The 27479-nt window shown below is 40.0% G+C and overlaps 1 protein-coding gene and 1 pseudogene across 4 annotated transcripts; one reads left to right on the top strand and one right to left on the bottom strand.

Annotated features, from left to right (window-relative positions):
* Positions 1 to 74: 74 nt before the first annotated feature.
* LOC109189145 lies at positions 75 to 13750 on the bottom strand. Of its 4 annotated transcripts, XM_019339916.1 has the most exons (5): positions 13660 to 13750; positions 13336 to 13356; positions 13093 to 13169; positions 12686 to 12776; positions 75 to 388 (listed from the first exon to the last, which is right to left on the bottom strand). In XM_019339916.1, exons 1-5 carry the CDS (start codon positions 13721 to 13723, stop codon positions 318 to 320), a joined length of 324 nt encoding a protein of 107 aa, XP_019195461.1. In that variant the 5' UTR covers positions 13724 to 13750; the 3' UTR covers positions 75 to 317. The 4 variants fall into 4 exon arrangements, 2 of the variants coding, with proteins under 2 accessions (XP_019195461.1, XP_019195452.1); XR_002055550.1 differs by lacking the exon at positions 13660 to 13750 and having other exon boundaries at positions 12686 to 12768; positions 13336 to 13652; XM_019339907.1 differs by lacking the exon at positions 13660 to 13750 and having other exon boundaries at positions 13336 to 13646.
* On the top strand, positions 10137 to 27469 carry LOC109189135 (annotated as a pseudogene).
* Positions 27470 to 27479: the final 10 nt, after the last annotated feature.

Here is a 27479-nt window from a genome sequence, read left to right as displayed (position 1 = left end):
TATATATATATATATATATATATATATATATATATATATATATATATAGTGGTTTACACAACAGTTTCATGTAATTGAAAATAAAATATTTTAGCATCAATTAAATGTTCAAAATAGAAGAATATTATTCATAGTATTTAATCAATTTCAATTCTAGCAGTATACTCCACAAAACCAAAATTATATAACAAAGAAATGATAAATAAAATTCTAAACTTTGGGTATATCTTCAAATGTTGGTATGCCCCTTGAGTTCCTGTAACACTGAGCTTCGCATTCCGAAAATGTCATATACCCCATTGAAATGGGATGTTAGGTCATTTCATCCACTGAAGCCTCTTGAACCTCTCATCTTCATTGCACTCCAATCCTATTCTCCTCACACACCCTAAGAGATAAGAACACCACAATTCTGATCAAACAAAAATAAAGAAATAAAACTTAAAGCAAACCACATAAAAATATTAGAATACCATCGAACCGAACATTTTGTAAATGGCAAAAAAGATCCAGTTGTAACACCCCCTATTTCCATGCCAATTTAAACTTAAATATGCAGATAATCTAACCACAATATAAACAAATCACAGCGGAAGTCTAACTATATAAAACTGGAAAACGAAGAGTGTTATGCCACGTCCACACTAAGGTGAACGCACAGGCGAGAACAATATCAACATCATTAGTCTAACAAGGGACAAGGTCAAAACACATCAATCTAAAGTTCATCATAAAAGGCACACAGGACCATAACAAAGCTAACAAAGTCTGAGGCAACTACTCTATCCATCACTAGATCGCGATCGCCACTACTCGGGACCTGAAAAGCACATAAATAAATGGGACGACGCCCGGTCAGCGAATAATGCTGGTAAGCCATCAATACGCGTCAATAGCATATATATATAGATAGATAGTTTATTGCAAACTCATTTCGAAACGGAATACTGTATATATAAGTTCAAAGCCAACGATAGAAGTCAACCACAAGACTCTATATCTCTCACAACAAGGATAAGGGAACACATCCCAAGACACATCAAGAAGTAATAACGTGAACACAAGAAAGGCTCAAGGTGGATTCTACCATCACTCAGTAGAATATCACCCGACAAGCTCAACACAAGAGAATAAAGAGACACACACTGGCAACACATGCCTTCGTGACATCACACATCACGAATAGAGAAACACACAACGGCACACATGCCTTCGTGACATCACTCATCACGAATCAAAAATCCTTCCTTATGCCCGGTTCCAACCTTATGGCTACCCCCAACCTTATATCTAGTTCCAACCTTTACCTCCAGGACCCCTGTACAGCCAAGTCCAACCTTATCCCTCAGAGGACCGTCGTCCCCAACAACCAACAACCACCAACAATTCCACCAATTCATAGTACACGAGGGTACCGATCACACACTTTGGCAACACATACCATCACTCAGTAGAATATCACCCGACATGCTCAACACAAGAGAATAAAGAGACACACACAGATAACGCATGCCTTCGTGACATCACACATCACGAATAGAGAAACACACAACGGCACACATGCCTTCGTGACATCACTCATCACGAATCAATAATCCTTCCTTATGCCCGGTTCCAACCTTATGGCTACCCCCAACCTTATATCTAGTTCCAACCTTTACCTCCAGGACCCCTGTACAGCCAAGTCCAACCTTATCCCTCAGAGGACCGTCGTCCCCAACAACCAACGACCACCACCAATTCCACCAATTCATAGTACACGAGGGTACCGATCACACACTTTGGCAACACATGCCTCCCAAGGAATACGTGAACCCATCACACAGGTCAAAAACTCCATAATCACGTCATGGCCACCTCGAGGACCACTGCCTTACCTTGGTGACTAATGTCACATACCATTAATAGTGCAATCCAGGTACAGCCACACACACAACACCATCATAGGAATCAATCAACGGATCACAACGAAGATATGAAACCATACTCAACAATGAAAGGATCACAATCCGACAACAACGATGATTAACACAAGTCATCATCCACAATAGGAAAAGACAAACATCACACGCTAGCATTTCAACACCGAACTAGAATGCTTATCAAATGAGTAAACTAAGCATAGTTCCGAAGAACACACAAGACTCATCATGGTTCAATGAATCACAAGGTTGAACACTTAGCACGATTAAAGACACAAAAACCTACATGGAATCCTACCATATAGTTCTAGACATACGAAACATCAAGAAGACACTCAATCGCCCAACAAAAGAACATCGGGAAGTCAAAATATCAATTACCGAGTCAAAAGAAACACGGGGAACAAATCCCCAACAATCACCATATATGTACCCCGCGGGTGGGGCCACGGATGGACCCCCACCCGTGGTTCCGCCGGCGGGAACACACTCCCAAACGCCTTGTACCCCGCGGGTGGGGCGGCGGGTAAGCCACTGCCCGCCGTTCCGCCCGCGGGTACCATACCCTGTACAAAAATATCCCTTCGGGGATTTTCAACACCAAGCTCAAATTCAAGTCCAAAACACCCAAAATCTCACCAAATACAACAAAATGACTTGAATCAAAGGAATAGCCAAGGAACGGCATATAAGAACCCTAATAACAAGCTCTAGATATGCATTTTCACAAGACAATGCATCAACACTCACATTTCATAGCAAAATCACATGTAGAATCCAAGAAATCATCATATAGGTAAGTAAAATAAATTTTGTAAAGCATGGGTTACCTCTTGAAGACTAAACCTTCACTTTTAACACCTCTCAAAGCTTCTAACAAGGTTCACCTTCAACACCCACTTCAAGAACACACCAAAAGACCATAAAGATCTCATCTTTAGAAAAAGATACCTTAGAAAACACTAAAAACACAAAAGGAACATAGATCTTACCCTCCTAGATGCTCAAGAGTAGGAAATGTGGTATAACACCCCCTAAAACAGGCTAATTAAAAAGCCTTAACGCATGCAGATAACATAACAAAACACTAGCACAGCGGAAGATAAAAAGGGTAACTGGATAACATAGAATCCAAAAACAGGGGTGTTATGCCACGCTTATCAACACGATAAGCGCTACGGCCAAATCTGCATGGTATACAACTATCCAAAAACTCATAGTCTAAAGCTAAATCGGCTCACAGGACGTAAAGCAAGGGAAAGATACTACACTATCGGGTACTAGACATCGCGCTCGACTAGACATCACCTGTAAGAACACAAAGATAAACATGGGACGACGCCCGGTCAGCGAATGATGCTGGTAACCCACCAATACATGTGAAATAACATACATAAGTAAGGTATAAGCTGTAAAACCATTTTTGAAACGGAATACATATATACAAGTGTAAAACCAAGAGTCAAAGCCAACATAAGACTCAACACTCTCAACAAACAACACGGGAACACATCCCAAGACCACAAGAACAACACGACTCACAAAAGAGTCAAGGCATGATCTATCATCACTCAATAGATCAAAACCCGACAAGTACAACGCGAAAGAATAAGACTCACACAACCGGCAACACATGCCAAGGCCACACATGCCTTTGTGACTACACACGTCACAAGAGAAGAACACACAACACCGGCTACAATAGCCCTCGTGACATCACCCATCACGAGTTGGTATGCCTGCCTTATGCCCTGTTCCAACCTTATGGCTACCCCCAACCTTGTATCTTCATTCCAACCATTACCTCCAGGACCCCTATACTTCTTAGTCCAATCTTTTCCCTCCGGGACCGTCGTCCCCCACCAACAAAGCCACCAATTTCATAGTACACAAGGTACCGTACACACACATGGCAACACATGCCTTCCCAAGAAATACGTGGACCCATCACTCAGGCCACAACTCCATAATCACGTCATGGCCACCACGAGGACCGCTGCAATACCTTGGTGACTAGTGTCCCATACCACTAATCGTGCAATCCAGGTAAAGACACACACATCACACCTCAATAGGAATCAATAAACGGATTACAACAAAGGAATGAAACACACTCAATCAAGGAATGGGTCACAACCCAACAACAACAACGATGAGTAACACAAGTTATCATCAACCAAACGGAAGGTACCAACAACACACATGCTAGCATTTAGACATCAAACTAGAATGCATATCAACGGGGAAACCAAAGATAGTTCCGAGGAACACACAAGACACTTCACAGTCCAACGAAACACAATGTTGAACACTTAGCACGATTCAAGACACCAAAGTCCTACATGGATACCTACCATATAGTACTAGACATACGAAACATCAAGAAGACACTCAAATAATTCGACAAAAGAACGGGGAGTCAAAAAACCAAATACCGAGTCAAAAGAATCAAGGGGAACTAATCCCCTAATCATCTCATCATGTTCCCCGCGGGTGGACCCACGGGTGGTGCCCCGCCCGTGGTTCCGCCCGCGGGAACATCTCCCACGAAACCTTGTACCTGGGGGTGGGGCGACGGGTGCTGCCCCGCCCGCCGTTTCGCCCACGGGTACACGTCCTGTACCAAAGCAATCCCTTCGGGGATTTTCAACTCCAAGCTCAAATTCAAGTCCAAAACATGCCAAATCTCACCCAATACAACAAAATGACTTGAATCAAAGGAAATGCCAAGCAATGGCACAAATGAACCCTAAACACAAGCTCTAGATATGCATTTTCACAAGACAAATGCATAAACACTCACATTTCATAGCAAAATCACAAGTAGAATCCAAGAAATCACATATAGGTAAGCAAAATAGGTTTTGTAGAGCATGGGTTACCTCTTGTAGACTAAAAGACTTCACTTTACACCTCAACAAGCTCCCCATAAGGTTCACTTTCCAAACCCACTTCAAGAACAAACCAAAAGATCATAAAGATCCTACCTTTAAGAAAAAGACATCTAAGATGGAACCAAAAATACAAGATGGACTTAGATCTTACCCTCCTAGATGCCCAAATAGGTGAAAGGTTGAATCTTGGAAGCAAATCTTGAAGTCTTGGCAAGGTCTCAACTTAGCTTGAAGGAAAAGCTACTCACCTTTCTAGAGAGAAGGTAGAGCTAATGTTTTAGAAAGTGTAAGGGGTGAAATGAAGATGTCTTCTAGGTTAGGTTACAATACTAACACTTGGTGAAAGGTCAAGAATGCCCTTACTAACATTAGAAACTGTAAGGAACAAGGGAACTCCGTTCAAAGCTCAAGGTACAACATGACTTTGAAGTTGACTAGTCAAATACAAGTTCTCAAGTATTAAAAATCAGGATTTTAGGAATTAATTCCTCAATTGAAATAGGATTAATTACTCAATTAATCCATGGATTCAATATGGATTTTTGGGGTGTCACATCCCCTCCCCCTTCAAAGAAGCTTCGTCCCCGAAGCTTGGGTACGACGAATTAGAAACAAATGGTGATAGGAAACAACATTGTGACAAGAGATTCAAGAACGAATTCTTTCGGTCAAAGCTCAAAAGATTTCACAAGAATTCCAAACAAGAAAGAAGGTATAACAATTCATGGATTGGCAAGAGTTTAGCAAAGGAGTAGATTGAGCATCATGAACTCTAGTCTTAACACCAACATCAACTTCTAGCCAAACATTAAGAACAAGACAACTAACACAAAAACACCCACTACTACTACTAAGCTAACTAAGCCACAAGCATCCCACAAAGACAAGCACACAAAGCAAACAACAAACGATGGAAACGAGGTACCTTCTATGAACAACTCTGGGTACCGCTCCCGCATGGTTGACTCCAGTTCCCAAGTAGCTTCCTCAACCCCATGATGTGTGCACCAAACTTTTACCATCTTAACGAATTTCCTACGTGTGTCCCGAGTCTTGAAGTCCAAAATTCTGAGCGGCCTCTCCTCGTAAGACAAATCCTCATCTATCGATATTACTTCCGGTGGTAAAACATGAGCCGGGTCGTGAACATATCTCTTGAGCTTTGATACGTGGAACACGTTGTGCACTCTTTCTAATTCCATGGGCAACGCCAAACGGTAGGCCAAACTTCCAACCCTCTCCAGGATTTCATACGGACCTATAAACCTAAGGCTCAACTTCCCTTTCCTTCCAAACCGCATTACTCTCCGGGTGGGAAACACTTTCAACCAAACTTTATCCCCAACTGAGAATTCCACTTGCCTTCTAGCCAAATCGGCGTAGGACTTTTGACGATCTTGAGCCGCTTTCATTCTTTCTTGTATCTGTTTAATCTTCTCGGATGTGTCAAGCAAATACTGCGGTACCAACACTATCGGATTGATAAGATCCTCCCAACATAGCGGACTGCGACACTTCTGACCATAGAGGGCTTCATAAGGCGCCATGCGAATGCTCGAATGATAACTGTTATTGTAAAAAAACTCGATTAAATCCAAATGGTACTCCCAAGACCCTTGAAAATCTAGCATACAAGCTCTCAACATATCTTCGATAGTTTGTATAGTCCTTTCTGTTTGCCCATCGGTGGCTGGGTGGAAAGTAGTACTGAGACGTAATTTGGTTCCAAGAGCCGCTTGCAAGAATTTCCAAAATTGAGACAAAAACCTTGGATCCCTATCGGAGACAATATCCCTCGGAACTCCATGATACTTTACCACTTGATTAACATAAGCTTGAGCCAACTGTGTCATTGTCCAAGTCTCCTTCATTGCGATAAGGCGGGCAGTCTTAGTCAAACGATCAACTATCACCCAGATTTTGTCCTTACCCGAACGGGTTGTCGGTAGTCCTCCCACAAAATCCATAGATATAGAGTCCCACTTTCCTTGTGGAACTTCCAAAGGCTGTACCAACCCCTTAACCTTACAGCGTTCCGCTTTAACCTTTTGGCAATTGAGGCATTTCCCAACAAATTCTGCAACTTCCTTCTTCATGTTAGGCCACCAAAAGATGCCCTTTACATCTTTGTATAGCTTGTCACCTCCAGGGTGGACCGAGTAGGGTGTGTTATGACCCTCTTCCAAAATCTGTCGTTTCCACTGCCCATAAGACGCGGGTATGCACAACCGACCCTTATACCTCAACACTCCATCCGTAGACAACTCAAACGGTTCCCCTTTCCCTTTAGTTAGATCATCCCGTACCTTCATCAAGTGCGCATCCTTTTGTTGCTCTTCCTTAATTTTTCCCAGAAATGTAGGTACAATCCTTAAGTTGTAAAAACGGGCTTCTGCCTCAACATCACCCTGTTCAACCACTTCCAAGTTCATCCGTTGGAACTCTTTGCAGAGTTCATCAGCTACTACCCAAATGGAATTAGCGGTATGCTTCGATTTTCGGCTTAAGGCGTCCGCCACTACATTAGCTTTTCCTTCGTGATACTGAATATCCAATTCGTAGTCCTTGATGAGTTCCAACCACCTTCGTTGTCGCATGTTGAGATCCTTTTGGGTGAAGATATATTTGAGACTCTTGTGATCCGTGTAGATCTTGCAACGCACCCCATACAAGTAATGTCTCCAAATCTTTAAAGCGAACACTACAGCGGCCAATTCCAAATCATGTGTAGGGTAATTCTCTTCGTGAACCTTAAGCTTTCGCGAGGCATTAGCAATTACTCTTCCATTTTGCATCAATACACAACCTAGTCCTTTCTTAGACGCATCACTGTATACCTCAAACCCTTCCGTTCCGGATGGCAAAATTAAAACTGGAGCAGTCGCGAGCCTCTCCTTCAAATCTCGAAATGCTAACTCACAAGCTTGATCCCAAACGAAAGGCACTTCTTTCCCTAATAACTTAGTCAACGGTTGAGCCACCTTGGCAAAATCCAAAACAAACCTTCTATAGTAACCTGCTAAACCAAGAAAACTTCTTACTTCCGTTACCGATGTAGGTACGGTCCAATCCTTCACTGCCCATATCTTGTCCGGGTCCACAGAAATTCCCCTACTATCAATCACGTGGCCTAGGAACGCTACACTGTCTTTCCAAAACTCGCACTTAGAAAACTTGGCGTACAGCTACTTTTCCCTCAAGATCTGAAGTACCGTCCGAAGGTGTCCAACATGCTCCTCCTCATCCTTTGAATAAACCAAGATATCGTCAATGAATACGATCACGAAATCATCGAGGTGGGGTTTGAACACCCTGTTCAGCAAGTCCATAAAAACTGCAGGGGCGTTAGTCAAACCGAACGGCATAACTGCAAACTCGTAGTGACCGTACCAAGTCCGAAACGCGATCTTAGGAATATCCTTGTCAACCACCTTTATCTGATGATACCCCGACCTCAAGTCAACTTTGGAAGACACTCCTGCGCCACGGAGTTGATCAAACAAGTCGTCGATTCTTGGAAGAGGGTATTTGTTCTTGATGGTGACTTGATTCAGCTCCCGGTAGTCGATACACAATCTCATACTACCGTCCTTCTTCTTTACAAACAACACCAGAGCTCCCCACGGCGATGTACTTGGCCGGATGTAACCTTTGTCTAGAAGTTCTTGCAATTGGGTCTTCAGCTCTTGCATTTCTGTCATTGCCAAACGGTATGGGGCCTTAGAAATGGGTGCAGTGCCTGGCATAAGATCCACCGAAAATTCCACTTCTCTAGCAGGAGGCATACCTGGTATTTCCTCGGGAAAAACATCAAGGAACTCACGGACGACGGGTATGGTCTGGGTTACCTCCCCTTTTTCCTTCAAGTTCTCGACCGAGCACAATTATAAATCATTGCCTTTCTCCATATACCTCATCATCTTTATCATAGACACTAGCTTAATCCCGGGTTCTTCCGTCTTTCCCCGATAAGATACCCTTTTTCTACTGGGTCCTCGCAGCACCACCTTCTGATCCTTGCATAGAATTTGGGCTCTAAACCATCCCAACCAATCCATACCTAAGACCACGTCTATCCCATCAAAGTCGTACTGGATTAGATCGCTGGGAAACTCTTCTCCCTTGATGTTGATCTTGATGCCCTCGAAGAGACGGTCACACATCCTAACCTCTCCCGATGCTACTTTCACGTTAAACTTCACTCCAGTGCCCCCGGATAAACCCAACTTCTTCACGAGTCCGGGTGACACGAACGAGTTAGATGCTCCTGAATCGAACAAGATCGTTGTCGGGACAGATTGCACGAGGAAGGTTCCAACTACTACATCACTGTCACTTGTTCGAACTTCACTTAGGGTAAGCATTCTCTCTTGGGGTGGCCCTTCCGTCGGATGATGAACCTCTATTCTTCCATTCCCTCTTACACCCCGAAACGTCGGCAAGGTAGCTGCACTAGGACTTACCCTAGTGGACGTGCCACTCCGGATCCACCGCTCAATCACCCCAGAATCATTATTAGATTCGGCCAACTGAGATTTCTTAACCACTTCACTCACGTCTTCAAACGTTGCAGCACGCTGGTGGGGTAGCATCGCAAACTTCTGCTACAACAACACGATTACCAAAAGATAGCAAACAAGCAAGGAACAGAAAGCAACACACAGCTCACCGCGCAACCTAGAGTCCTAAACCTAACACTTAGCTTCTTAAGGTCGCTTAGAGGTCTCAAACCACACTTAACCACTTAGAAAGCCTAGACTTAACTTCTTCCTAGGCTCAAACCTAGGCTCTGATACCAACTGTAACACCCCCTAAAACAGGCTAATTAAAAAGCCTTAACGCATGCAGATAACATAACAAAACACTAGCACAGCGGAAGATAAAAAGGGTAACTGGATAACATAGAATCCAAAAACAGGGGTGCTATGCCACGCTTATCAACACGATAAGCGCTACGGCCAAATCTGCATGGTATACAACTATCCAAAAACTCATAGTCTATAGCTAAATCGGCTCACAGGCCGTAAAGCAAGGGAAAGATACTACACTATCGGGCACTAGACATCGCGCTCGACTAGACATTACCTGTAAGAACACAAAGATAAACATGGGACGACACCCGGTCAGCGAATGATGCTGGTAACCCACCAATACATGTGAAATAGCATACATAAGTAAGGTATAAGCTGTAAAACCATTTTCGAAACGGAATACATATATACAAGTGTAAAACCAAGAGTCAAAGCCAACGTAAGACTCAACACTCTCAACAAACAACACGGGAACACATCCCAAGCCCACAAGAACAGCACGACTCACAAAAGAGTCAAGGTATGATCTATCATCACTCAATAGATCAAAACCCGACAAGTACAACGCGAAAGAATAAGACTCACACAACCGGCAACACATGCCAAGGCCACACATGCCTTTGTGACTACACACGTCACAAGAGAAGAACACACAACACCGGCTACAATAGCCCTCGTGACATCACCCATCACGAGTTGGTATGCCTGCCTTATGCCCTGTTCCAACCTTATGGCTACCCCCAACCTTGTATCTTCATTCCAAGCATTACCTCCAGGACCCCTGTACTTCTTAGTCCAACCTTTTCCCTCCGGGACCATCGTCCCCCACCAACAAACCACCAACAAAGCCACCAATTTCATAGTACACAAGGTACGGTACACACACACGGCAACACATGCCTTCCCAAGAAATACGTGGACCCATCACTCAGGCCACAACTCCATAATCACGTCACGGCCACCACGAGGACCGCTGCAATACCTTGGTGACTAGTGTCCCATACCACTAATCGTGCAATCCAGGTAAAGCCACACACACCACACCTCAACAGGAATCAATCAACGGATTACAACAAAGGTATGAAACACACTCAATCAAGGAATGGGCCACAACCCAACAACAACAACGATGAATAACACAAGTTATCATCAACCAAATGGAAGGTACCAACAACACACATGCTAGCATTTAGACATCAAACTAGCATTCTTATCAACGGGAAAACCAAAGATAGTTCCGAGGAACACACAACACACTTCACAGTCCAACGAAACACAATGTTGAACGCTTAGCACGATTCAAGACACCAAAGTCCTACATGGATACCTACCATATAGTTCTAGACATACGAAACATCAAGAAGACACTCAAATAGTTCCACAAAAGAACAACGGGGAGTCAAAAGACCAAATACCGAGTCAAAAGAATCAATGGGAACAAATCCCCTAATCATCTCATCATGTTCCCCGCGGGTGGACCCACGGGTGGTGCCCCGTCCGTGGTTCCGCCCGCGGGAACATCTCCCACGAGGCCTTGTACCTGCGGGTGGGGCGACGGGTGGTGCCCCGCCCGTCGTTCCGCCCGCGGGTACACGTCCTGTACCAAAGCAATCCCTTCGGGGATTTTCAACTCCAAGCTCAAATTCAAGTCCAAAACATGCCAAATCTCACCCAATATAACAAAATGACTTGAATCAAAGGAAATGCCAAGCAATGGCACAAATGAACCCTAAACACAAGCTCTAGATATGCATTTTCGCAAGACAAATGCATAAACACTCACATTTAATAGCAAAATCACAAGTAGAATCCAAGAAATCACATATAGGTATGCAAAATAGATTTTGTAGAGCATGGGTTACCTCTTGTAGACTAAAAGACTTCACTTTACACCTCAACAAGCTCCCCACAAGGTTCACTTTCCAAACCCACTTCAAGAACAAACCAAAAGATCATAAAGACCCTACCTTTAAGAAAAAGACATCTAAGATGGAACCAAAAACACAAGATGGACTTAGATCTTACCCTCCTAGATGCCCAAATAGGTGAAAGGTTGAATCTTGGAAGCAAATCTTTAAATCTTGGCAAGGTCTCAACTTAGCTTGGAGGAAAAGCTACTCACCTTTCTAGAGAGAAGGTAGAGCTAATGTTTTAGAAAGTGTAAGGGGTGAAATGAAGATGTCTTCTAGGTTAGGTTACAATACTAACACTTGGTGAAAGGTCAAGAATGCCCTTACTAACATTAGAAAGTGTAAGGAACAAGGGAACTCCCTTCAAAGCTCAAGGTACAACATGACTTTGAAGTTGACTAGTCAAATACTAGTCCTCAAGTATTAAAAATCAGGATTTTAGGAATTAATTCCTCAATTGAAATAGGATTAATTACTCAATTAATCCATGGATTGAATATGGATTTTTGGGGTGTCACATGTGGAATCTTGGAGACAAACTTTGAAGATCCTGGAAAGCTCAAACTTAGCTTGGAGAGAAAGCTAGCTAAATTCTAGAGAGAAGGAAGAGTTTTATGTTTTGAGTGTGTTAGGAGAAGAATGAGAAATGACCTTAGGTTAGCTTGGATACAAACATGAGGTGTAATGTCATCTTTACCCTTACTAAGATGAAAAAGTGTAAGGGACAAGGGAACTATTGACAAAGCTTTAGGTTCAACACCTCGACTTGGGTTGACTAGTCAATTACTAGTCCCCGACTATTGAATTTTCCGGAATTTAAATAATAAATCACCAATTAGATTAGGATTAATTACTTAATTAATCCCTAAATAGAATTGGGATTTACGGGGTGTCACGCCAGTAGTGCATGTAATGGTTAAAGTCCCTTCGTGCCTTCAAAAGTACTAGCATAAGTGTGAACAAGCGAAGAGAAAAAACGGCCTAACGCATTATCTGGAAAAGGGACAAGTTCCAGCTAATGGACAGGCTGGATCCTCTAATTGAGTGACAATTACATGGTTTTTCATATACAATCCGGATTACGATCTTGTTAAAAATAGAAATGAGAAGTTAGATAGAGTCACGTATCAGAAGTGAAAAATTAGAACCTAAATGAATGTCATTTGCAAGGTGTTGCAGAAGTTTTCTAGTACTTATTAGATCCCAACAATATTCAAATTCGATCTTCAAACTGCATAGCTTTAAAACAATGAGAAAATGGAACAAAGAGATGACAATGAGAGATTAAGATTGAAAGAAAAAAAACTATTAAAAAAAAAGTAAACGAATAAAGAAGAGATGATTTCACTAATAAATAAGAAATGGGAGATATAAAATGGGACAAATGGAGTAAAAAAATCAGTAATTACACCGTGACATTGTGTGATAACGATAAAAGCAGAACCGTAAGCATGAATGGGCTATCTTTTATTCTTTAACAAAAATCATCAACCTTCAAAATGACCTATGTAATTACAGAAATACACATTCCAACTTTGTATCTCTTATAACTTACATGCTTTAATTTGCAGATGACGCAAATGGGAAATCTCATTTGGCAAAAACCCCTGCAAACCTTGGTTGTCCAGGCCACTGATTGCAGTTAAAATGTCACATGAGTGATTATGATCATACAAGAAAAATTAAAGGCATTTTTACATTATAATAATTAATGAATGAATGTGTATAGAATAAATATTTGCATGATATATTTGGATATCAGAAAGTACTCATCAAGAGCATAAGATCAAGGACATACAGGCCATCAATAACCCATTTATTAGAAGTTTTGTCATACAGGCAGTCTGTTCCACTCCATGGATGTTGCTGTGGAACACACGGATCACCATTCCATCCAAGACGAAGCGGAAGTCCTAGTGAATCCTTAATTAAGTGTCTGCAAGGCCTTGACTAAAAGAAAAAAGACAAGGAGAAACTGCAGTCTTCATTTACATCATCTAACTTTGCAGATTAAAAATTGTTGAAAATGTTTGTGTGCATGAAAAGTAAAAGTCTCTTGAGGCACCAGAAGTCCCTTTGGCAATTAAACAAGAAGCTATTTTGCCTAGCACAATGCTATTATTAAGAAGTCTTAAACCTTCACAATCCATTTTACCTCTTTTAGCATTATTGATCAGAAGCATCATAGAATACGATTTGAATACTAAGTTTATTTTTACCTTCTTCTGGTACAGTTTTGGATTCATGCTGATGTTTCAACTTTATATCTTTGACAAGCTTGATAAGCAATCATAGCATCTGCTCCAAAACCTTGAATTGAAAGATAAATTATAAGTCAGATTGTATGAAATGAAACGAAGATATTTTAACCATAGTAGAATGCACACTGGCAATCACTGGCAGCCACCATGAGTTGCAGTCCATTTCGCTCCACACGCATAGCAAAATTCTGAGCCACACCTGAATTAACCATTCAAAGATGGAGGAAAACACATAATTTTGTTATTCAATCAATTGTAAAATAAAAAACAAAAAACGACTAACCTGTTGTTAAAGTCCTCGCCGATGGTGTCAAAGCCGAAGCCGAATCTCCAAGGTAAAATTAAAGGGATTAACAATGGCCACCTAAATGTCAAAATTTTCAACGACAAACTTTCATGATAAATGGTGAATTTCATAAACAAATGAATAGACAGAAAGTGGTTAAGTGTTATTATATGCTCCTACATCACAATGACAGGATAGAATGCCTTACAGGACCATAAGGCCAGCGGAAACCATGGCTCTGCTGCAAGATGATTTCCAGGTACTCCAAAAGACCTTGCCAGAAATCAACTTTAGGTTCCTATACTCTATGACTATCATGACATCTAACTAGGGCATCCACTGATCTATATTAAACATGTCCAACCATGCTAATATATTTTCTCTCATTTGTTTTTAATTGGTGCCAGTTGCGTCATACTTTGAAAATATTCATTTCTATCAAGATTCATTTAATCAATTCCAGTCATGAGAATCATATAATGAGCATTTTGTCAAGTAGACATATTATGGTAGCATACCTTTCTGGTGCCTTAAATGGATTATGTAGGCCATGTTTAGGGCACTTTCTCATGCTCTCTAAGAATGGCTGCACATTGAAAAATTAAGACAAAGAAACAATCACAATGTTAAAAGTTTGACATTTAAATTGTAAGAGAAGCGGAGCTGTAAATTCATTCAAACCAGACCAACAACAAAGCAAATGTAAAAATTTTATACAGCCACTAAGAAGGGAAAAAATGCAAGAAGAACAATATATGATTGAATTTGTACCTGCAGTTTTGCTTCTTGTACTTCTGCAACTTTAATAAATGATTCCCCATTTAGGGGGATCCAAGATTGTGTTCCAACTGGAAGATTTTATCCAATTTCCCTGCACTAAGAAAATTAATCCCTCTTATATCTCTAAGGCTAGGCTCATGTATTGGATTCAGTTTTACTTTAAAATATGAGAAAGATATACACTATTTGAATTAAATTAAAGTTGAAGAAAACTAATCTAATACCAAAAACTGTAGTGGAAACAACGGTGGTGTCACGACGGTCTTGTAGTGGAAACAACGGTGGTGTTATGAAGCGGTGCGGTCTTTTTGCAATAGAAGCCTGCTGCTACTGGTACTGCAATGGAAATTTTAAGGGAAATTTCTTTAGGTATATCAGTCTCAAGAAGTGAACAAAAATACATATGAAAGGTAAATCTGCTCATGTTTTAACTAATTGAACTTTCAACATAAAACAAAACGGTTGTCTTCCTTTCCATAGATATAGTGCAAGAAGGTTTAATTCTTCTTGCCACCACCTCTAGTAGCCTTGCACAAATTCCAGACAGATGAAACAGGAGCAGATTAGCATAAGTAAGAAAAATAAAATTTATCAATAGAATTTAGTAGGTTTAAAAAGAAACGAAGATATATATATATATATATATATATATATATATATATATATATATATATATATATGTGTGTGTGTGTGTGTGTGTGTGTGTGTGTGTGTGTGTGTGTGTGTGTGTGTGTGTGTGTGTGTGTGTATTCAAATGAGGACAAGTATATTATAGAGGACTGTGAGGACATATGTAGTGTGTGCCATTAGCCGGTATGTCGTGTGCATGGCTGAATGTAGTCGTGTGCCACAGTTTGTATGTTGCGTGCTAGATTTGTTAATTTATAGAGCCTGGGTTCGAAACATGATGTTTACATTTATTCTTGTGTGCCATTATGTATTAAGTTGTGTGCCTGGTATAAATTTGTTGTGTGCCCATTATTTGTCCTCACAGTCCTCTATATATTGTTGTCCTCATTTGAACTCAACCCTATATATATATATATATATATATATATATATATATATATATATATATATATATATATATATATATATAAGCATGGTTGTAGAGGGTTTTCGGTGTTTCAAAACTAACAATCTAAGGAATCAGTGGGTTTTCAGTGTTTCTTCTCTAACAATCTAAGGAATTATTGAATAACCTCATCTTACGGAGAACACTAGACATCTCCTCTCTCTTCCTCTTAGCCCTCTTGTGAGTACGCAACTTTTGCTTGGGTACCTTCAAAGCACAGTTGTCCTTTCCAGCTTTAAGAAACTCAGTGATCCTCATCTTATACAGAGCAAATCCATAAACTTCCCTGATCAGGCTCTTCACGGAATGGATTCTTTTGCTTGTTTTTTGAAGAAGATAAAATTTGGACAACAAAGATAAAACATCAAACTTAAATTGCAAGGTGTGTAATGGAAATTTTGAAAGGGAGGGGGGGGGGGGGGGGGGGGGAATTGGTAGCCCTTTTAAACAGTCAAAGTACACATATTCACAAAAATTATTTACAGCAATGTTGATGCATAGAAAGAGCAGAGTTAGGAGCCTACAACAGCAAACTGATATTTGAAAAGCATATCGAACATACATTGCAACTTCTATTTCATTTTTCAAAATCAATAATCATAAGCCATAAGAACAGCTAACATAATATTAACCAACAATGCTACAACTAAGTAAATATAACATTTTGAAAATCTATCTGTGATTTAACAGCTCCAATACAGTGAACTCATAAATTAACATCAGAAATTTGATAAGCAACTTACGCCTTTCCTATCAGAGGGTCGTGGTGCTAGTTCCTTCTTGGTCACAACATGTCCTCTGTTCAGTCCAACAAATAGCCCAGAATTAGCCTGTTTCGGTGCCATCCCTCGTTCGTTTTGATTCTGCGATGGCCGAGGGCGGGCGATGATGGAAGAACAATTAGGGTTTTATAGAGATGTGAAGCTGACTTTTAGATAGATTTTGTTTTTTTTTTTTATTCTGAAGAGCTTGTTTTTTAATGGGCGCCAAATGAAAAAATGTTTTCCCGCAAAATATTTTTACTTTTTCTAACGTTTTATGTTAAAATTAATTTTTTTAAAAAATATTTAGAGACGTTTACTATAAAACGTCATTAATTCTGTATCTTTACTGACAATAAAATTATATTTCGTCAGCAAATATTATAAAAAAAATATATATTGTCTCTACCTAAATATATAGTGACGTTATTTAATATAACGTCGCAAATTGTTACATCTAGCGACGTTTTCTAGAGCGTCGTTAAAATTTTCGTCGGGAAACGAAAGATTTTTTGTAGTGCTCACTGATATAGATAATACATAAATATATCTCTCATGCATGCAACAACTCTACTACTTCTCAATGCATCAAAGAATGCTATACCACATGCTCATGGTTTTTGAAAATAATACTTGGGCTCACGTATGCCCCTTATGCATTTTTGAAATATGACATATGTGAGATGCCAAAATGCTCTATAACATGCTTCTAATCCATGTATGAAATATCATGAAATATTTAAGAATATAATGTCATGCTCGGTTTGCAACATAGCAAATTCTATACATTCTATCAACAAAATATGCTTCATTTCACACTGATCAAATATCACAATCTAGTCATCCTTTCATAATAAATCATATTCTCAAATGACCATGCTTCTCTACTCAATAAAAACATCATTAGATCACATAGTCAAATAATTCTTCATACTCAGTAAACTAGCAAATATATTCTGTGTAGCAAATCTTCAATAAAACCTTTATAACATACTCGTTTTTAATCCAATTTCAACGAAATCAAAGCCAAAACGTGCGTCGAGACGGTCCCGAAGAGCCGAGCCACAAGGGCCCGTAACACTCGGCCCGAAACGACACGTAGCTGAGCCACAAGGGCCCCGCCACTGCACAGATTCTTCTCAGAATCAAAATCAGGGACCTGGGGCGGGACTCCTCATGGTCCGCCCCATGTACCCCGCTACTCCACCGAGACTAGGCGGATGACCTTCTCTAGGGCCGTGAACTAGTCCCGTGCCACTACGGCTCTAGCCGGCGGCCCTCCTGATGGGCTGCGGCTAGGGCCGTGAGTCTAATCTGGTGCACCCTGAGTGTGCACCAGAAGGTTTTCTCATCTGCAAAACTCAACTAAACAAGTCCAAAAAAATCTCAACAACCCACAAACAAATACTAGATCACTTCTAAGCATAAACACAACAAAATCTCATAGATTCTACTCACTTCTACTAAAAAACAAGGCTTCATAGAGCCCAATTTCAAGAAGAAATCCATGGGGTTATACCTCTTGTAGTTCTTTTTCTAGCTTGGATCTCTTCTTCCTCTTTATCTAGCTAGTGCCTCCTTCACCGCCTATACTTCCCAAACACACCATACAATCTTATCCTAGAACCTCAACGATTAAAAGAAACTAGAAGAGAAATGAAGGCTTGGATTGAAGAAGGAGATGAGCTTACTGTGATGTTGTTTTCTCCCTTTTTCTTGGCAGACAAAATATTTGGAGAGGCAAAGAAAGAGATCAGGGAATAAAAATGGAATAGTGGAGTTTATATAGGGTCCAAAACCCTAGGTAGAAGGCCAATGATTGGATGAGGGCAAAATGGTAAAAGCTTGCATAGTATGTGTTCTCAGCAAAGTCTTTTGGAATGAAATGGTTCACCTTGTATCATGGACCAAGGCTAGAAATGCTAACTTTAAATACTTTGGGGTTGAAAATTAATTCTCTCAAAAATCTATTTGGATGAACACTTGTTTAAAATCTTGTTGAACTCTCCCGGTCTCACTCAGATAATTTCTCGATTTAAATCTTGGTACACGAAGTACCCGAAAATTTTGGAATTTTCGAAATAGAATAAATTTTGGTGTCGAATTAATTTAAAATGTGACGAAAATAATTTATTCAAACACCAATTAATCGCAAAAATTTTTAATGGAGTGAAAATGGCTATTTTGAAATTTCTTAATACCAGATTTATAAAATTAAATTTTGGGTTGTTAAACCAGCGGTGTGGGTTCAAAACCTGAGTGCCCTGGAATCGGAGTTAGCGGTGTAACCGCCTGTGTGATCCGGGGGATTATGGGCCCAGCTGCCCAAGGCACGGGCGAAGGCGGTGTAGCGTGTAACGTCTGTCCTGTGGAAAAGAGGAAAACAGACTCGTCAAACTGGACATGACGACAGATTAGGTTTTTCCACTTATCAGATCCATGCACCTATATCCCCTAAAGGACGGGGGCTAACCTAAGAAGACATAGGGGGCTGAGCGGTAATCTCTCTTGTGCCGATTGTATGGCCGAAGATAGGGGTAACACCGGCACCCGAAGACTCGTAGGAATGTGTAAGGTGGTGACGCTTTATGTAAACGGGAATATGGGCTTTTCAAATTTTAAGACGGACAAGGGTAGATAATTGATTAGGCAAGTGGCTGTTTCAAAGGCATAGTCCCAATACTGGAGGGGTACTGAGCCTTCGGCTGAAGAGCTAAACCGGTTTCAACGATATGTCTATTTCGGCGCTCAACTCTGTCGTTTTGTTCATGTGTGTAGGCACACGATTGCCTGTGGTTAATACCGAGATATTGGAATATGTTGTGTAATTTTCGCTATTCACCCCCTAAATCCGACTGTATAGACTTGATAGAACGTGAAAATTGGCGCTCTACCAACACACGAAACGACTCGAATATTTTATATATATATATATATATATATATATATATATATATATATATATATATATATATATATATATATATATATATATATATATATATATCTGATTTTACCCGTAATGGATAAAACCAGCAGAATCGTGAATATTCGTCTACAAATAGCAAGAAATACCGAAAACCATTAGCAGAAATTACAGATGCAGGTCCCCAGATATCAGTATACAATAAATCTAGAACATTATTACTAGAAGTTCCGACCCTATCTAATTCTAAACGTGACGATTTGCCGAGGTGGCAAGCTGTGCACGACCCCACCGATTTGGATTTATTTGACTCTACTAAGCAACTTTGTAGAACTCAATTTAGGACGTGGCCGTGCGGGTGACCCAGTCTGCGATGCCACACCGTGGGAGTAGTACGGGAACTGATGAACGTGAAGTGAGATTGTGACACTGGAAGTCTGTACAAGCCACCCAAGGTGGGTCCTTTAAGCAGAATTGCCCTGGTTGTGGAATCCTTCACAATAAAACAATTTTTATGAAATTCAAAGAAAACATTGTTTTCATTAGTGAATCTATGAATAGATAAAAGGGGTACGGACAAACTTGGTACATGTAATACGTTAGATAGACATAGGGATTTTGACACGGAAGGAATAGTTGCATGACCGACTCGTGAAATAACCTAACATGCGTCGTTACCGACTCGAAGCACATCAGGGCTGTTGTATTCATCGGAGTGAGTCAACATTCCGGCATCGGGCGTGGCATGCGCCGTAGCTCCCGTATCCGGAAACCAACTGTCCGTCGTGCTTGCCGCCGCACTCGCCCTTGGACCTTCGCCAAAGACCGCAACATGAGGCTGTGCCGGCGGCTGAGTTGTGTACCGCTTATAACAATAGATGGAAGTATGCCCATGGGAGCGGCAGATTTGACATCTCGGTGCACCACGACCGCCACGGCCACCGCGTCCACCACGGCCTGCACGTCCCTGTGCATTCGATCCATGTCGGACATCATCGCCGTTCGATCCACGGCCTCGACCAGCATACAAGGCCGTGTGTGACCCGCCATTGCCGCCGTCAGCCACCACCGGGTATTCATCGGAGAGGATGAATTCTTAAGCTTGCAAATAGTCCGATAGTTACGGTAGGGAGATCGGAGTACCTGAAATAGTGAGGGAAGCCGCCATGGCTCTGAATTCCGGACGTAGTCCCTGGAATACATAGAGATTTTTCTCATCCAGGGAGAGTGGTCGGCCGGCCTGTGCCAACGCCTCCACGATGAGCTCTACCCGTCCCAGATAGTTAGCCGGCGAAGCGTTCCCCGGGCGAAGAGACTGGAATTTCTCGAGAAAATTCAGGCATCGTGCGCGTGTGGATGAACCGAGAGCCGAGGTGATGGAACGCCATCGACGGATGGCGGCAGTTGCGTCGGACGCTGATTCACCGGAGGTGGGAGATGCGTCGATGGTCGGCGGAGGACACGATGTATCGCCATCGACGAATCCAAGGAGATCCTAACCCCATAAGAACGAGACTAGTTGCGTACGCCAGAACAGGAAGTTCTTGGACGTAAGCTTGATAGAGACGAAGTGGTGGGCTGAGGCTAGGGTATTCGGGTGGGTGGTCGGAGAGGGAGCACCGGCGTCGGTGACCGTTCGTTCTGATGAATTAGTCGACATCGTTGGTGTTTTGCGGTGGGTTTGGTTTGTTTACGGTGGAGAGAAAGAGAAAGGTGAGGACCGATAACCTACAGCTAACTGATTCCAGATGTGAGAAAGTGTTTCAATTCAGTAACAAGTGATAGAGATTACAATAGTATATCATATAGGTAAACGCTAATTAAACTCTCCTAACTAATAGACTGGCACTTGTCAACTAATCTAACACCACACAATTATTAACTATAATATAAAACAAATATAACATGAAATAATAACATTATTAACAAACCCTGTGGGAAAAAAACCCAGTTAAGGGAAAAAGAGTACAACCATAAATCTTCAGCATTTGAAATATTTTGATCATCGGAACCAATAAATCAATCATACTTAGCTTAGATATTGTCGCTCCCCTTGAAGACATTAATCTCCCTAACCTACACACCCCAATTTTATGAACGTACTTTTCAAATGTAGATGTAGGTAGGGATTTAGTGAACAAATCTGCTAGATTGTCAATATATCGAACCTTTTGAACCTGTATTTCACCACTCTTTTGGAGTTCGTGTGGGTAAAAGAATTTAGGTGCAATATGCTTTGTAAGTTGCCTTTAACATATCCACTACTCATTTGTGCAACACATGTTGTGTTATCCTCATACAGGATAGTGGGGTATGGCCAATACTTGTTATTTCACACGATCTTTGAATATTATGCATTAATGACCTCAACCATACACACTCCTTTGAGGTTTCATATAAAGCAACGATTTCTGAGTGATTAGAAGATGTAGCTACTAGTCTGTTTAACGGATTTCCATGAAATAGCAGTACCTCCATAAAGGAATACATATCCAGTATGGGATCTAGCGTTATGTGGATCAAACATATAACCAGCATCCGAATATCCCACTAATGTGATATCTCTGTTTCTTTCAAATAGAAGTCCACAATCCTTCGTACCTTGAAGATATCTGAGGATATGTTTCACGCCATTCCAAGAATATCCTCGTTATCTTCCTTTGGTCTGTATGGGTCCTTATCAACTTCAAGTGATCAGATCACTATTGGAGTACTAAGTGGATGAGATTTATTCATATATAAATTTCCGAATAGGTAATTCGTATATTTAGATTGGTGTATGAAAATTCTTTCAGGGGATGCTCGATCTGTAGGCTGAGACAAAACTTGGTTTTTCCCAAGTCTTTCATTTCAAATTTCTCATTTAAACACAAGCATGCCCTTTTGGCATCTTTGCGTTTTATATCATCAACATAAATGGATATTATACAAAAACAATCAGATGATTTCTTAGAGCATCCATATTTGTTGGGGTTTTGCATAATTTTTTAGGATGCCATGTAAGAGAGAGGGAGGATGGAGAGGAAAAAAAAAAATAGTAGGCTGATGCACCAATGGGCGCGTGCAATGCATGAGCCCAGCTAGGTGCCCGGCACGCGGAGAAAGGTAGATTTCTTTGTTTCCATTTCAGCAATAGTGAGCCCAACAAAAGTGTTGAACTTGTAAGAGAAAAAAAAAAAAAAAAACATAAAAAAAACCGCATTCCACATCAACAAAAAAAAAAACAATCTCTTTTCTTTGTACTGTTTCAAAAACCAACAAAAATCATTGGTGTGGTTGCTCTTAAAGTGCGTTTGGAAATCCAGAAATCCATTGCATATTTGCTGGGTTGCCATTGGATTTTGCTGTTATGCCGCCACCTTGGAGATGCTCTTACCAAGTCAATACTGAATCCCATAATTTAATTTGTCAATTAATTTTATATACAACTGTTAAAATAATGGTTGTGATATTTATCATTAGCTTTCAAATGTTGGTGGAAGGCTTATAATAGCCTCCGATGGTATATGGGATGCTTTATCATCTGATTTGGCTGTCCAGTCTTGCCGAGGTTTACCTGCAAAACTTGCTGCGAGGTTGGTTGTTAAGTTTTTCAGGGTTTTACTAATTCTTCTATGTTTGATCTCAGGAGGCTCTTAGGTCACGGGGTTTGATATTGTTCCGTATGACCAATCTGCCTTACCGCCAATGCCTATCAAGAAACAAAGTTTGTTTAGTTCACTCATATTTAATTTGGTAGGAAATCACATAACTCCCAATCATATCAATGCTTGCAGAACAGTATGTCATATGCCCTATCATATCAACACTGATCGAATATTTGCCCATATGATTGTTTCACTTATTCCTCACAATGCCATCAGTCTAAAATTGATCCTTTGTTTATTACTAATGATGGGTTCATTTTAGTCTAAACAATTACACCTGCACAAACTCATTAGTAAACTAATAGCCGTACAAATTCCTTCAGTTTAGCCTGGTGTTTACCTCATGATAGTGACTGCCTACTGTAAAGTTCGATGCAGACAATCAAATGGTTTTAACTCTGAAATGCTGAGCACACCCTTAGTCATGCCTTGTTGGATGGAATATAGTTATGGTTTAGGACTTTAGGTTTCAATTGTAGAGCTGGAATCTGGATTTAGGTCTTTCTGTGTAGCTACCACTGGATACGCAGAGCACTGTGGAGATTGTCTTGTTTCTTGCCTTTGCCCGTTTCTTGGTCACGGTCTTGAGCGTGGGAGCTTAGCTTGTTTTAATTCTTTTGCATGTGGCCGTACTGAGCCTTTGGTTCGGTTTCCTTTCTGGCTGCAGAATATCCAACCGGAGCAGTGTGGCTATCCGAGATTTCGTTTATCCTGTGATAGCTCAAACATGACAGTTCTTGAGCTGCCTAATTTTGCTCCCTTAACTATCAAGGCTAAAGACTATGCCACAGAGGAGCTATGGCTTAATTATCCTAGTGACTGCCTCCATTCCTATCTTTTGACCTTGAATCTCTCTGGTTCACCCTTTGCTGGTGTTTATTATCAAGATTTTACACTGTTTAATTGCTCGTTTGATTACAGAACCTATAGGTTAAGTCCCATTGCTTGTTGGATGGAATATATATATATATATATATATATATATATAATACAAAATGAAAATAGCTAACTTGAAGAACATTTGTGTACCCAGTTCATGAAGTATAACCTAATTTTAGCAAAAATATGTTATAAAAATAGCTAACCGTAATATGTATCAATAATGAGCAAAAAATTTTAAAATTTTAGTTTCATTATATACCAAAGAGTCTGGTTTTATATTAAGATTATAACAGTTTTAATATTTATTGTCACTAACAATACATTATATGTTTTCGGGTTTTCAACATACAATCCTTAGAAAGGTAAAGAACGATGAAATACGAATAGTTGTTCATAGATACTTAGCTTGATTGATTAGTTGCCTTATTGTCCCTGTCAACAGGTTTACATTGTGTATACGGGAGCGAGGCAACATGATGATTTAGAGTTTATCACATCCACTCATCATCATACTGGACTTGGAAGGTATGCTTAGTTTTAGTGTGTTGCATTCTAGAGTTGTATCCCCTTTTCTTGCTAATTGTTTTCCATAATGTTTTTCAAATTAGAATTGTTTTCTAAATTGTTGAAATAATTCTAGTAAATGTATGTCATTACATCTTGCTACCATACAGAACACATAATTTACATTTATGTATATCTGCTATGAAAAGTTTGAGCAAGAAGATTATTAATATAGTTATATAGAGCAACTCTTCCATTTAGAAACTGGTTATACAGACATACATATATACATGCATATACATACATGTGTTTGTGTGACAATATGCAAATGGAAAAACTGCACCTTTTGGTAAACCTATGAGATTAACTTGTTTTCCTTTCATACATATTCAGAATGTCAAGGAAACATTTATATACAGAATCATCACCTTGAAATCTAGTCTGTGAAGGAAAATAAATCGGATTGAAGTTAATCAAGATCTTATGAAAAACTAAATGAAGAACCATATACAACTTTCATGTTTTCAAGATTTAGGGTCCGTTTGAAAATCTAAAAAATGACTTCCAAAAGTATCATGGAGCAATCTGCTACTCCCTGGTAGAATTTGTAGCAGGGTTATGCAAGTTGCAACTAGTCTCGTTGAATTAGGGCATAAGAAAATTTGGGGTACCTTGAATATTTTTATTATATCTCTCATATAAAATTAGATTGAACTTATACAAAATTTTATGAAAAGCTAGAAGTATCTACATTTTTTATGTTTTGAGCATCCTAACAAAATTTATCCATATATTTCTTTTCACCAAATTCGTAGTGGTCATAACAAAAGCTGGGGGTTGAGGTATAGTTCTTGGCTTGTTGAGCAACCCTAATTGCTGTAGAGAAGATAAAAAGATTAGAACTCAGAAGGGGAAGCAAAAATGGAGCAAAATGGCAAAGAAGACAAGGAATATCCACGTAGTACTCAACCTGGAAACCTTGTTATAGCCACCGATGATGATAACCTAAAGGACATCTTTCACAGTTTCACTAAATCAGAACTTCCAAAACCCCAGTCAGTATATATTCTTCCCTTCCACTTTTGAATTTTATTCATCTTCTTGTATATATGCATATGCATGTGTGTCTGCCCACATATTCAGATAACCGTACCCTAGATGCATAAATGTGCTGGATTCCAATTTCAAAAACTGTTCTTGCAGGCCGTTATTAACTATGGTGCATCTTGGTATGTTTTGAACTTCCATAAGGCTTATTATATGTGCTTTGCTTTCAATGCTAAAATCAAAGCTTCAGTTGAACTTGAATTTAGATGAATTCTGCTTGAAAGATCTAAAATGAAGTTTTTTTTAGAGGAAAGGGAAGATAATTTGTTCGTTCTCTTCTTTAGAACAATGTTTTATACTGGCATTGACCTGATTTGTTTTTGTTGTGTAAATATGTTATAAGCTCAATTTAAAAGTTCTAATTGCACTGTCCTCTGGGGTTAGCTCCTTGAATGTGGATATCCAATCTGAATTTTATGTCTGAAATTGAGAAATTCTTCTGATGCTTAATGATTCTGCATTGGATTTAGTATATCCATTGAATTTGCATCTCCACCACCTGGTCTGTGCCTCTGTGGTGGGTTGTGCCGGTGTGGAGAGTGGAGTGATATGACCTCAACTTTGACCTTCAAAATGTATTTGGAGTTTGGTCAGGCGGTTGGCTTTCTTGGTTTGAGCTAGTTAGCTATGGATAACCTAGATTGGTTTATCTTCTTGTAATCCTTTGCCGGTCTAATGCCTTCTTGGTTTGAGTCGGTCAGCTATGGACAATCTAAGCTGGTTTATGATCTTTTGCCGGCTAGGGTCACAAGACGGCGTTTACCTGGTGCACAATATAGTAGTTGTGGGTTTCCCTCGTCACTCAAAAAAAAAAAAAAAAAAAAAAAAAAAAAAAACTTGAATATGGGCTGTCTGCAATCTGGATTTTTTCTCTCAATTTGAAAAATTCTTCTGATGGTTAATGATTTGCAATGGAGTATTTCCTATGAGCTTGCACCTCACCTCCTAGTTTTCTGGTGGTTTGAGGAGTGAACGAGTGATGTGGCCTCGTTAAACTAGACTCTCAAAATATGTTAGGAGTTTAACATTGATAGCACATCCCACTATATTCAGGATATAAATCTTTGAACACAGATATCCTGTTTGAATTTCTTGGTCTAAAATGGTGATTTCTTGTTATGTTTATAGTGATCCTAAACTCCCCCCTTTGTTTCCAAAGTACAGATAGCTTAAAAGAACAAGGAAACAATTTTAAGCTGATTGTCTGCTAATTATGTGCACTGAAATAAGCCACTTTCATCATTTTCAGGTGTGGTGTTTGCAGCCAGATGCTTCCCGCATTCTCTGAGTTGAGTTGAGTAACAAGTTCTCTAAACTCTCGTTCGTGTATGCTGATATTGACGCTTGTCCGTAAACTACTCTGGACATCCGGTACACGCCAACTTTTCATTTCTATCGAGATGGCGAGAGGGTTGATGAGATGTTCGGTGCAGGAGAAGAGAGGCTGTGGTTGCACTCTTAGAGGGGAAAGCAGTGTGTCATTCAGTGACCAGTGTTAGAAAAACATCATAGATGTACTATTGCTGTTATCAACTACTGTAATCGCCATGTTTTTTCTCTAATTAAAATTTAAAAGCAAAAATGTCTCTGAAGGTGTTTGTTAAATGGCTGATAGCTGATTAAGTTAGTTGGGTTAATTGGTTTGACTGTTAGTATTAGTTGGTTGTAAAAAAATGTTTGGTAAATTAGTTGTTTATTTTTAATTTACACCAT

Source organism: Ipomoea nil, unplaced genomic scaffold, assembly GCF_001879475.1.
Source record: "Ipomoea nil cultivar Tokyo-kokei standard unplaced genomic scaffold, Asagao_1.1 scaffold0202, whole genome shotgun sequence".
In the NCBI taxonomy this organism is placed as follows: Eukaryota; Viridiplantae; Streptophyta; class Magnoliopsida; order Solanales; family Convolvulaceae; genus Ipomoea; species Ipomoea nil.
Note: the sequence above shows the minus strand (reverse complement) of the source record. Positions and strands in the feature narration are given on the sequence as shown.

What these genes read in the sequence shown, in the direction of transcription:
- LOC109189145 (XM_019339907.1), bottom strand. Translation starts at nt 13,426, where the DNA reads ATGGTGATCCGTGTGTTCCACAGCAACATCCATGGAGTGGAACAGACT. An exon ending in AAATGGGTTATTGATGGCCT is followed by an intron (nt 13,170 to 13,335) that starts GTATGTCCTTGA and finishes AACTGCAATCAG; the next exon opens with TGGCCTGGACAACCAAGGTT. An exon ending in TGCAAATGACATTCATTTAG is followed by an intron (nt 389 to 12,685) that starts GTTCTAATTTTT and finishes CTTATCTCTTAG; the next exon opens with GGTGTGTGAGGAGAATAGGA.